Source organism: Vigna angularis, chromosome 10, assembly GCF_016808095.1.
Source record: "Vigna angularis cultivar LongXiaoDou No.4 chromosome 10, ASM1680809v1, whole genome shotgun sequence".
NCBI classification, from domain to species: domain Eukaryota; kingdom Viridiplantae; phylum Streptophyta; class Magnoliopsida; order Fabales; family Fabaceae; genus Vigna; species Vigna angularis.
Genome location: NC_068979.1, coordinates 6,405,348 through 6,419,454, shown reverse-complemented (window position 1 = coordinate 6,419,454; position 14,107 = coordinate 6,405,348). Strand labels below are relative to the sequence as shown.

The window sequence follows — 14,107 nt, the reverse complement described above, 5'->3', positions numbered from 1 at the left end:
GTACAACTTAAAATTATTAATAGTTAATTCAAATAGTTAAATGAATAATATGAATAATTATAGTAAATTAATTAATTATTAAATAATTATAGTAAATAAATAGATAACCATTTATTCATATATTTAAAATAATATTATTTTTTATCAAATAATAGTTTCTTTTATATATATATATATATATATATATATATATATATATATATATATATAATCTATCTTATCATTACAATAATAAAGAAATATTTCTTCGGAATAATTATTGTGAAGAGTAAAATATGGTTTAAATAATGATTGAATTATCATTATACATGTAAGAAAAAGGAATATTTTAAAAAATTATAAATACTTTGGAAATATGAAAATCTGTTAAAGACTATTATAATTTGTGCAAATTTAGATATTTTACATTTATTTTGTGATGAGATTTATGTTTTGTGAAAGCTTATAATATTTTTATAAGTATTATCAATTATTCTTTTGTCTCATTAAATAAAGTTTTTAGATTCTTCGCTGCTTGTAAATATAAGAGATTTTTATTCTTTAAATATATTGTAAGAATATCGAGTTGTGTTTCTTAGGTATGAAATAAACATTAATTACAAACTTCGTTAGACAGGTATTGTAAAATAAAAGTTAATCATTATTGATTGTTGATCAAGATATATTCAATTAATTGATGGCTTTAAAATAAGAGTGGTAAAAAATTCTGATGAAACAATATAACAAATATATTGTCTGTTTTCAAATTAAAAATTTTACATAGTTTTTATTAGATTAATTATGTTTTTAGTTTCGTAAAATTATAATTTTTTTATGTTTAAAATTTTTATATATTTTAGTTTTCAAATTTTAAAAATAAATAAATAAAATTATTTTATTTTAATTATATTAATTTTTTTATTTATTAAACTATTTATTAACTGATATTAATGGAAACATATCAAATAATATAATTAATTCAAACGTGGATAAAAGATACATTTGACAAGTAAAACAATTGAACATAATTTAATTAAAATAATTATATTTATTTATTTTTAAAGATTAAAAATTAAAATATATCAAAATTTTGAATAATTACAAATTTTAATTTTACATAAAAGTTTAAATTAAAATCACATGTTATTAACTCTTTTTTATTTTTTTTAAACATTTCAAAAAATTAGAGAAAAAAAAATACGTATTTAAACTTTTTTTAGATAATATAAAAGTATTAAATCAACTAAAATATATAATAATTAGTTAAATAAAGACATAGATTTGAGAAAACAGCATTCATTAACTGAGGTGGGGCACACTGATTTAGTCCAAGAGAGTTTGCTATACTCTAATAATACGGATGAAGTCTTTATCAGTCGTCTTCTTCTCATTCTTTAAATTTTTCATTTTAAAGACTGTTGTTATAATATTTGACTTTTAACTATTATGTTCTCTTGTTGGATTATTCAAACATTTAAGTTTGTATATATTATGATTTTTCTACAATTGTGTTTAACGACTTTTCTCCAATAAAGTTTGTCGTAAATGTTCATATAAAAAAATTAAAAAAAAAAACAAAAAAATCTTATGTGTAACTTGGACTTTAACCTGCCTTATGACTCTATTCATTTGTTTTTTTATTTTATTACATTATAATTTTGAAAAGTATTTTCAGAACTATAAAAACTGATTAAACATATTTTTAAATATGTTTGGAAATAATGTTTGAATGATATGAAGTTTCTCTGAATGTGTTAGTTTAGGAAAATAGGTTCAGATGTATTCAGTCTTGGGTAAACGTTGACTATTTGAAATTCAGCAACTTGAGAGACCCGTGAGGATAACTAGCACGTTAAACTATTTAGGCGGCTATTTTTTACAATTACTTACATATTTTTACTTTTAAATAAACAATGAATAGTAAACAACGACCTACAATTGATTATTTTACTGATTCAAGCATTAAAGGGGTATATAATATATTTTTTTTTTCAATTTTATATAGATAAGAGAAACTATCTTTCTCAATTTAATTATAATTATGTAGTTTTCTTTTAAAAAGATAAAAATAATAAAGCATAAATACAAAATTTTAATTGATCTTACATATAAAATAAAACCTAATTTTATTTGAAATAATAACACCTCAAATAAAATAAATAACAATAATTCACCTTTTGTTCATGTCAACTTAAAACATAGTAAATAAATAAATAAAAATATTAAATATACTATCTCAAGAATCACTTAATTTTGGAGAATTCTTGTACTCTTGTATCATTACGTAATTTTAAAAGTATGATCACTTACTGAAACTGAAAGAAAATTTATTTATTCAAAAACTTGCGAAAGAATATGATTACTTATCATAACATAAATTGAAAATAAAATATAAAATAAAAATCTTCTATAACGTCAAATATTATAATTACTTACTAATCAAAGAAATTTGTATATTAGAATGAGAATCTTTGTATATAATAGTCATTAACCAACTTATAATGTCATCTATTCAACTTCAGGCTACGATAAAACCAACATAAAAAATAATCAGTAATGATTTTATAAATAAAACACAAAACTTGATGTCGGTTGTATGTGAAACATAACATCTATTGCACGTCAGCCCTCATTTAATTTGATGTCAAGGACATTGACTGTCCTAATCAGACATTGGCCGCTCCATATTAGATGTTATAGGACATCGGTCTTCTAGAATCCAACGTGAAACCGTTTGAAAAATTAAAAAAATAATAATAATGCAAACTCATTTTTCTTCATTGATTCTTTGCTCTCTTTGAATATATTTGTTGGACTTTTTTTGTTTTCAATTATTTTGTTTTCTAGATGCATGTTTGAATGTGATCTGATCACTTTCATTTGTAAGACTAATGTATATGTTACTAAAATTTTCTAAAATTTATGATATTAAATTTTTTTTTTATGTGTTAGTAATTTATGAAAAATATTTTTTTAATGGATAAGGTCTAATTATTTGAAAATTAAATATTGATGAAATTTATTACGAACATAAAATAGTTTGAAGTTGAATGAATAAATGTTATATTAGTGAAAAGTATAAAAATGGAGTTTTTGAATTTTTATAATATGCTAAGAACACACAATCTTTGTGAACGAGACATATTTTTGTCATTTTATTCATTGTGTTAATGAAATAGGTTAGGACTTGAGTATAATGCGTGACTCAAACATATACAATTTGGACTTCACATGGAAAACTATTACACAAGCCTACGATGTCACAAGCAACATGTTATGTAAACAAATGGGTGAGTGATCGTTGAGAGGATATGTTACATGTTGTTGGTGAAGAAAAGAAAAATTTAGAAGAACTCATCTATGATTCTCTTAAATCTTATTAAGAAGAAGAGTTGTATCTAAGATGTTCTAACTTTACTTCAATTCTTCTATACCTTTAAAATTTTTTATTTCAAATCTCCTATTTTAAAACAAATTATATGTCAACCTATTATGTATGAAGAGAATAACATGGAAGAAGCAAAGAATAAAAGTTCATGACCAAATTAAACACATTGAGTGAAGGATTAATAGAGTTGGAATGATAATTAAGAATATTTGAACTTCAATATCATGTTCCATTATACATTAATTTAAAGAATGCACTAAATATTACAAGAGATAAAATGTAATATTTCAATATTAAATGCATGTAAAAAATTTTATTATCTTCTATATTTAAATTTGGAATTGGAATTAGTACTTTATTATTCTTTAATTGTACCATTTTTTTTCAGATTTAAAAATATTCTCAGGTCTCTCGTGTCGAACAAACAAACTAAAAACTCGTTTTCAACAGACGAATAATTACCCCATTTAACACGGCACATTGAAAAAGTGACAGAAAAATTAATTTAAAAATATATTTTTAGTTGTATAGTATAAAAAAATTAATTTTAGTAACTGTTAAATCCATAAATTAGTTTTAATTTTCTTAAATGAGAATTTAATATGTTTTAATTCTCTGAGAGTAAAACGATTTGACTGGATAATATACAAGTGGACTAATTGAGTACATTTTCCGTAGGAAAATATTCTCACTCACCCATATTGGAGAGAGAAAATAACATATGTTAAAAAAAAGGATAAAACTGTATAAATTTAGGAGTGATAAGAGGAGAGATAAGACGAGCGATGTAGAAAAATAGTTTATAAAATAAAGAGGTTTATACTATTTAGTAAAATATTAAAGAAATAAATCAGGAATTTGAACGCGAGAGGAAAAACATAACTTTCTTGACAAGGTAATATTTATGTTGAATACAGACTGAGATAATTGCGAAATAGCGTCACATAGCCATTAACAGGCAAAGAGATTGAAGACTGGAAAAGAGAAATAGATAATTAAGATGATAATGATAAGAAGAAGAAGAGAAAGAAAAGGGAGTCAAGAGTAAACAACGTGGTTGAAGACATCAGTGGTGGTACTCCGTAAGTGGCAGGCTGGGGGAAGTTTTGTATCAGAACTTTGCATATGAACTTCACACTCTTTCCTCATTTCAGCAAGCGAATGATGAGAAGAACCAAACATAGACAATGCTTTTTCTCCGCTCAGCTTCAGCTCTTTCACTTTCTTCCTCATGCCAAAACCTTCTTTATCCACCATCACTCTTCTCACCACCTCCGCTACCTGTTCCCTTCCCACAACTCCTCCGCCCTCCTCTGCCACGCGCACCGCCACCCCCAGCTCCTCCGACAGCATGAAAGCATTCATCTTCTGCTCAGCGTAAAGCGGCCACGCCACCATGGGAACGCCGTTCTCCACGCTCTCCAAAACGGAATTCCAACCGCAGTGCGTCACGAAACCCCCCGTCGCAGGATGTTCCAGGATCTCGGCCTGCGGGGCCCACATGGGAACCACAACCCCCACCCCCTCCGTCCTTTTCAGAAACCCTTCCGGCAAGTAACTCATTGCAGCGTCACCGCCACTCGCCACGTCGAAAAACGCGCCACTCGCGTCACCTTCGCAAGGTGGCCGCACCACCCAAACAAACCTCTTCTGGCTCAGCTCTAACCCCAACGCCACCTCCCTCATTTGGTTCCCGGACATTGTCCCACCGCTCCCGAACGACACGTAGACCACCGACTCAGCCTGTTGCTCGTCCAGCCATTGCAAAACCCCATCCTTCTTTCCACCCTTCGGTTTCTTCTCCACGCTTCTCACCAACGGTCCAACCGCGTACACCTCTCCCTTCGTAAACCGTCCCAAAATCCCATCCTCTGTCAGCGCCTTAGTCGCAGAGGGCTCCAGATCTTGCCACGTGTTCATCAAAATTCCATCAGCGGCTACGATCTCCTTTGCCGCTGCATGGTAACCCTCGTACATCGCCCCTCCCGGAGATAAAAACGATTCGAGCGTGTCCTCGAACCGGAGCGGTGCGCAGCCGGGAATCAAAAGTGGTTCGCGGTTTTCAGCGTGTCTTTCCATAATTTTGTTGTCCGTGTCCGAAAAGTAAACTGTAACCGCAGAGAACCAAGCGCTGGTGGCGAAGTAAACATAGGTTAGCATGCCGAGGTCACGTGCCATGGGCAAAGCTTGAAGACCAAACAAGTCAACGATAAGAGCTGAAGGAGGAGGAAAGTTGTTAATGGATGTGAGGGAGGAGCGTAGAAATGGAAGGGACTCGAGCATGGTAAAGTTGATTCGTACTTCTAAGGGAGCATTGGGTGGTAGTTTGTTGGAGTCGATGGGAGGAACATGGACGATGTTGAGGGAACTAAGGTTTGATGTTTGTTGGAGAATCTGAGAGGTTGTGGTTGCGGAATCGGTGGTGACGACGAAGATGGTGACGTGGAAGGAGTGATGTGTGAGGAGGCGCTTCCCTAGCTCCACCATGGGAATTATGTGTCCCATGCCGGGACTAGTCAGAAGAATTGCATGTGGTTTCGATGTTGCCATGTCTCTCGTAAGATCGATTCAAGGTTCCTTAGTTTCACCTCTGTATATCTTTCTTCTTCCTCTTTTCATTCTGATAAGAGATTATTTATATATATAACACTACAATATTAATTACCATTCAACAAATTTTCATATTGTAAGTTTCCTTTGAAATATTATAAAAGTAATCATACGATGACATATATTTCACAATAATTTTATAAATATTATTAAGATCAAATAATTATAAAAAAAAGTAAGTTTTTATATTTGTAAAGAAAATAAAAATAATAAATGATAATATTAAATAAATGTAAAAAATTTATAGTTGTAAAAATATTATTTCAAAACACTATTTCTTAAAGTAACATGAGACCCGTGAGTCCCACGACTGTTTTCTTTTTGGTTTTTTATACTAATTTATTATATTGAAAAATATTCGAGTTATATTTATTATATTATTAATAAAAATATTTTTATAATTTCTATTTTATATTATTATTTGTATTATTTTAATTTTATTAATAGTACTTTTAAATTTTCTTTTAAAAGAATGAAAATACTAACATATTGTGTATAGAACAATGATATACATATAATTTAATTTTGCTGACGTTTATTTCACATTATTTTTAATTCTCTCTATTTTTCACAATTATATAAATTGTAAACCTATTAGTTTTGTTCTTCCTTTAGTTATATATTAAGTGTTATTATATTACATGAATATTTTTCTTTTTATGTATACAAGTTTTTCTCTCACAGATATTCACTAATGAGAAGATAGATAAAAATTAAAACAAACATAATATAAATTGACAAATAATGTCATAAAAGAAATATATATCTTTAATTAATAATATTAACTTTATAATAAATAGTATTGATAGATGTACATTGCTAAAATGACATATATCAACTTGATATTATTTTAATTCATAATTATATTGATTTAACCAAAACATTATATTTGTTTAACTAAATAAGTATAAAAATTTAAAGATATCATGTATCTCTATCATAAGTGATAGTTAATTTCTTTCATATTATCACAAGACTGGTGATAATTACAGTGTTTTAGAAGAAATATTAATAATTTTATAACATTTAAATGTATTATAGTTGACGAATTGATTCAAATTTAAAATTAACTAACCATTAGAATAATTTAATTAAAATATTGTTAAAACTAATTCATATACAAAATTAACCAATAATTATATTATTTTATTTAAAATAATGTATAAATTTAATTAATATGTGAAAGTGTAAAATATATATATTCAAATAAAGACGTATGTTTATTATTTTTCTTCAATAAATTACTTCTTTAAAATTAATTTGTTCTGAATGGGTCACCTCACCAGACAGTTGACCTTTGAACTTAAAAATATTTAATTCCAGCAGAGAAACGGTAGAGTGAAGGCATTTATCAGCATTAATGAACCCACTCTTCATTAAAGTAATTCAAGTAATTTTTCTTATTTCATATTTACATGTTTAATATTTATTTACTTATACTCTTTTTTTAACATCCCAAAATATAGTATAAACTATATAGTAGAGTCATCACATAAGATGATTAAATAGAACAGTCATCTATTATGTAATAAAGTGTTAACAGTACAGTTATCCAAAAATAATCATAAAATTTAAAATTTTACACAAAGGCCTAAACTGATGCAAAACTATGTACAAGACCGATTGGTCTTATACTAAACAGGGGATTCTCTCCTCCAGAGAGACATCTTCTCCCTCTGCTCACACCCATCGGATGATCATTGTAAAGGATAAACCGAGCGGATAAACATGACAATACAAAAAAGAAGGGTAAGCTAGTAGAATTTAATAGTCATGTGAGCATACAATTCAAACAAACACATAAGATACTCATACACATGTATAAAACATATAAACACATATTGACCGACCGCTTTAACTTGATCATCCGGACTAGTATGAATATGTAGCTTGAGGTCGTTTTTGTGCCCGAGGGTGTAGTAACTAGAACACCCTCAGCTGCAGCCCGGGGTTAATCCGTTATAACTCACCTAAATACCTTTACGCTAGGACCTCCTGCTATTCTCACAACATGACTTACCCATCTCTACTTGAGAATTGGTAATCAATAGAATCTCAGGATGAACGTCGTGGATTTCGCTGTCCATATTCATATTTTACCATTTTGATAATTAACCACTGAGACATTCCTCCTTGCAATTCTCTTTCATATCCACAGTACAAATCTAATACCATACTTTAATATCAACATTATTTCTCATACATAATACGTTTAAACACTGAAGTAAACACTCAGAGTACAACATAACCACAACCCTTTGAAAAACCGAATGCTTCATAGTAAAATCAAACTGAATGGTAAAAACCACCACCACCCCTGAACATGATCGATCGGAAAGCACTCATAACATGTAAACATGACCGAACGGTCATATAAAGAGCAAGACTAAAACGTGAGCTGAATACAGTCTGAAGCCGAACACTTGCCCGACCGAATACTATAGTAAACATAATACTTTTAACTTAGACCGAAAACTAATAACTTAGATGGAACACTTATGACTTAGACCGAATGCTCACGTAGAACCGATCACTAAAGCATGACCGAACGATCATTAACAGGTAAGGCCCATAAGAGACCGAACGTAGTTAAGACCGAACACCAATACAAACTGAGTACTAGTGTAAGACCGAGAACCTAGACTATACCAGATACTTTATCTAGACCGAATGTTAAATCAAGAACGAAAGTTATAACTAGACTGAACGCTATATTAAATCGAATACTAGTACAAGATCTAGCACTACTAAGACCGAACGCTAGTACAAAACTGAGCTCTACTAAGACCGAACGCTAGTACAAAACCGAGCACTACTAACACCGAACGCTAGTACAAAATCGAACACTACTAAGACCGAACGCTAGTCCAAAATCGAGCACTACTGAGACCGAACGCTAGTACAAAACCAAGCACTACTAAGACCAAACGGTCATGAACTGGGAAGACTCTAAAGAGACCAAACCCAGTTAATGACCGAGCACTTGAATATGACCAAGCGGTCAACAACGCGTGGCCAACTTTCTGCATAAACAATAACTCAAATTCGATTCTACTGGTTTTAACACATTTTGAATGACTTAGGGACTCTAACAGATTCTAAATAACTCCTCTAAGCTCTCCCAACCGACCAATTTAACGTCTGACCCCAAATTTCCATTTCATTACACCACTTCCTCAAAATTCACTAGGCACAGTAACAAAGAACTTTTCAGAAGAAATCATCATGATCACAGAATTTTGACAGTCTATACACACAATACCGATCACACAAAAATCCAATTTCATACACATGCAAAACCATCAAACTGCATTCACATATACCATAGACTCATCAATTAAATTAAGGTTTAATACCCTGTTTTGTCCCCAGTTTCGCTCGAAAATGTCAAATTAGTCCATCTTTTAAAAAATGCGTCAATTACATCCTTACTTAATAAAATTTATATCAATGAAATCCCTTCCGTTAAATCCGCACAAACGGCGTTAATTATTTTTCTCTCTCTTCTATTTTTTCTACTTTTTCTGCTTTTTCTGTGCAACGTAACAACTTTTTTTCTCTCTTCTACTATTCTTCTTCTCTCTCTTCTACCAATTATACTTTTTCTTTGATTTCTTAAATAATAAGAAGTGTCAGTTAACATTAGCTAAAAAATATCATGAAAGTGAATGACTGCCTGTTCCCTGAGAATGTTAACATAGGGATTACTCATAGACTTCTTTTATATGTCCAATACTTGAATACAAAATCTACTGCAAACAAGTTTAGAGTTGCTGAATCTATAAGCCAATGAAGACTTTGAACAAAATATTCCAATGAACTTTTTATGTTCAAGAAACCATTTGTTGAGTTAGTTTTCTACATATGTTATAAAATAACTATGTTGTTTAAACATATGCCACTTAGTACAGAAAACATTTTATCTTTTATTCATCAGTAGGTTATATAACAGGCAATGTCGGGAAAACTTCAACACATTCCCTATTTCTTAAAATTATTCTGACCTCACAAATACAACCATATGGGGATGCCTCAACATTTATTTTCATGCACCCTTTTGCAAAATCGGACCAAACCAGCCAGCACCAAGATACACTCCTTCAAATTCAACCAAATAGATGTGCACCTTATGTAATAAACTCCAAAAGTACTTTTAAAGGGCATGCACACATAAGCTGAGGACCTACTTCTTATGATTTGAATTGACACCTAAACTAAGAAAGTATATCAGAATGAGTTAATGGAATGAGATATAGTGATTGTGTGGTAAGAATAATTGTCAGGCTGATATGTTCTGACCCCTACCAGAAATATAATACAATTGTTACAGATCATCCTCAGAAGCTAAAAGTTATCAACAGGAAACAATGAAGGAAAAAATGAAACTTCAGCCAAGAGACGCTCAAATACTAACCATATGGATCTACAAACAAGACACGTGAATATGAACTACTATGCTTTTCTTTCCCTTCAGCTGATTCAGCCCATTCTAGATCATTGGGGATTTCTTCAGTGCTTGTATTTTCAATTTCATTGCAGCAGTCAGCTAAAGAGGCAATGGTAATTGATTCAGAGGAAGTTGGTTTTGAAACAGTGTCTGCATGATTTTCATTTATCCCGGAGAGTTCACATAATTGTGATGTATTGCGTGTATCTGTTTCTGATAAAGTGATTTCACAGGCACTCTCGGATGCAGGCATGCTTTTGTCTTGTTTATCACCACCGAGGTTTGATTTGTTGTAAACTTTGACCGAATAGCAAGAAGCTGCAATAAATAAAGCATTAGAATCACATGATTCGGCATGGATTACATCAATATCACATCATCACTGATCCTTGAATCCTCGGTTGTTTGGTTGATACCATCATTTACAGTTATATTCCTGGAACCTTCAAAAGACTTCATCACTGATCCTTAAATATTGTATAATTGGTATAGAAGAGAGAGAAGAAGAATAGTAGAAGAGAGAAAAAAAGTTGTTGCGTTGCACAGAAAAAGTACAAAAAGTAGAAGAGAGAGAAAAATAATTAATGTCGTTTGTACGGATTTAACGGAAGGAATTTCATTGATATAAATTTTATTAAGTAAGGACGTAATTGATGCATTTTTTAAAGGATGGACTAATTTGACATTTTCGAGCGAAACTGGGGACAAAATAGGATATTAAACCTTAAATTAACTAGCCTCGCTTACCTCTTAACCGAACCAAATAGCTTCTACCCTTCCAAAAATTTGCTCACACCTCCAGAAAATCCTAAGAACACCTATAACTGATCGATTTGTCAGAAGAGACCAACCAAAGTACCAAAAATGAGGTTAGAAAGGGGAAGAGAAGGCTGATGAACACATGCAAACAGCAAGGCTTACTTGCATGTGCCAGAAATTCCAGAAATTCACGAGAATTAAAGGAACAAAACTTATCAGCTCTAAACACTAAACCGATTGGTGGAATGGAAAGCTCTTGACACCAGAATTGCTTAGGCACTTTTTTTGGAGAGAGATAGCTGTATTCAGAAAAATGGGACGAAACTTTTGAAACTTTCATTTATATATCACTCTTATTTTAATATAAACCGTTCGGTCCCATCCTTTGCCTACACCTGTCTGCTCCAAAATTTCTTTAAACCTCTCGGCTCTTACACTTTTAAATAGTTTCAAAACAAATTCTATTTTTTTCATATATATTTTTTCATATATATTGTTTCGGATAGGGATTAAGATCCTTATTCAAAATATTTCAAGTTGTCATGTAGACTTGACAGGTTTCTTGATTATCCTACATTATCAAAATTATTATGTTCTCTCTCTCCTCCTTATTCAAGCCAAGTGGGTGAGTACTTATCAAAGGCACTTCGACAATCAAGTTAGTGATTTACTCAATAATTTTATAACAAGAATGAGTAATCAGAGTTAAAATCACCTGCCTTTTTCGTCAGACATATATTTATAAATATTATATTAAGCTCACCACTAAGTTTGACTCATTTATTACTAATAAATGACATTATTCTTAATAACTGTCAATCAATGACTATTATTCTCATTAACTGTTCATTAATAGCTATTATTGCTCAGATTAATTGTCATTATTGACTATTCTAGATCGGTCATTCATTTCCTTGTTGGAGGGTCGACCGCTTGATCCTTAGCTGACTTGTGGTCATACAGTACACAACCCTCCTCAAGGCCAAGCAAGCTCTTTATTGGAAGAGGTGTGATTATTGTGAGTTTGAGGCCATTCAAGTGATAGTAGGAAGTCTATTTTCGATCCGCTTTAAGTCTTCATTCCTCTCTGAATCGAGAAACGAACTCTAGGAGTTCACTTAAGACGTTAAGTGTTCCCTAAATCGAAAAGATTCAAATGAAAACTACGAAAGGGTATTTGATTGTGACTTTAATTTTTAAAAATATATGATTTTATTAATTCCTTAATTAGGTGAAGAAAAGGGACAAATGTAATGAAGATTCACTTACACGAGTTGTCGTTCTCGTAAGAAAAAAAAAACTTGCTGGAGCATGTTACCCATTTAAAAATCCAGCTATACAGACACAATAAGGTCAACCTTACGTAATTGGTCACTAATTAACTTATTTTTGTTCATATTGATCTTCTAAAATCGGTTACAGTATTTAATGATCTCGTAATTGGTTGTTAAGAAAATTCCAAACTTCGATCCACATTATATAGTCTATATGTATGTATTTGTGAGATTTAAGCATTTAGAAAATAGAAACATGGAAATAAATGTCAACATAAATTATTTTTCTAGATGATAATGATAATTAGTAATGCCATGTTCATAACAAGTCAACAACTACTTATTTTCAGTTTGTTAAACTTTCAATGAAAGACAAATCCATTCTTAATTCACAATTAAGCTTTAACTTTAAAATGAGTGTTTAAAAGTTTTGTTAATCCCTTGTAGTAAGACATCAGAACACACACATATAGATTTCAGTTATTTTATAGAATTTATTTTAGCAATAATAAGAGTTTGCAAATTATTGTCAGTAGTGTTTAAAAGCAGTTCATTGTTTTAAAAAAATAAAATACGTATTTGTTTTAACATGTTGAAATATTTTATTTTAAAAAATAAACCAAGATATGTAATATTTTTGCATTTTATCAACATCGAAAAGTTCAAATTTTTTAAAATTTAAATTAAAAAAAACACTGATGTTGTATTCTAAAAATTTCACTTTCACCTTTAACTAAATATATACATTAATATAATATTTGTTTAGTAAAAATTAAATGCGTGATCTTATTATAACTATCTTTTCAAAATAAGAATTGTATATATCTATCATAGTAAAGTTTGAACTCTCAATACATTTTTTCTAGGGAGGAAAGTAAAGCTCAAAATTTATGCTAAATAACTTTCTTAACTTGTTTTAATAAATAACAATAATTATTTACCATAGTATTTATATTCATACGAAAATATAATTATCTCTGTTACATAATTTACCCTTTACATAAAATGAACATGGTAACACTTTTGTAAATAAGTGGAAGCAATTTACATTGAATTTTTTATTGTTGGACATGAAAAGAATATTTATGTTGAACAATAAGACATTTTACGTAAATTTCTTTTTATATATAAGATCGAGAGTTATTTTTCTCATTTTTCACTTCACAAAAACATCAAAAAAGTTTTCACAAGTTAGGATTTGTTCTTTAATGACAGAATGATGGTGGTTTGGAGATTCATGTTTGCGTTAGTCATTGACTTTGCTTTATAGTTTATTATTCTTTCCATTTTCATTTGTCAACATGATTTCATTTTCATTTCTCAATGTAACTTTTTATTGGAAAACTCATTAATAACTTTAATTTCCATGAAATGTCTCCTTTGTTTGTCGTATTTGTCATTGTAATATTAAAAAAGTTTACATTTTTCTTACTTTCACGACGTTTAAAATCAAAACTAGACATCAATTCTCATCTTGATTCATTTCTACCACCATTAAAAAAACTATAATGAAATAAGTATTTCTTAACTTGTTGTAGTTTGAGGTTGCATAACAAGTAAATAATTTTGATAAAGTTAAAGGAGAATTGGTGAACACGTTAGCTAAATGTAGGACAAATGTTTGGTTACTAGAAAAAAAGATTGAATTGA

General features: G+C 30.0%; 1 protein-coding gene across 1 annotated transcript; it reads right to left on the bottom strand.

Moving 5' to 3' along the window:
• Positions 1-4,250: 4,250 nt before the first annotated feature.
• LOC108335423 (UDP-glycosyltransferase 72E1) lies at positions 4,251-6,038 on the bottom strand. Its single transcript, XM_017571440.2, has one exon. The coding sequence runs from the start codon at positions 5,915-5,917 to the stop codon at positions 4,406-4,408; it is 1,512 nt and encodes a 503-aa protein (XP_017426929.2). The 5' UTR covers positions 5,918-6,038; the 3' UTR covers positions 4,251-4,405.
• Between the last annotated feature and the right edge of the window lie 8,069 nt (positions 6,039-14,107).

What these genes read in the sequence shown, in the direction of transcription:
- LOC108335423 (XM_017571440.2), bottom strand. Translation starts at nt 5,917, where the DNA reads ATGGCAACATCGAAACCACATGCAATTCTTCTGACTAGTCCCGGCATG.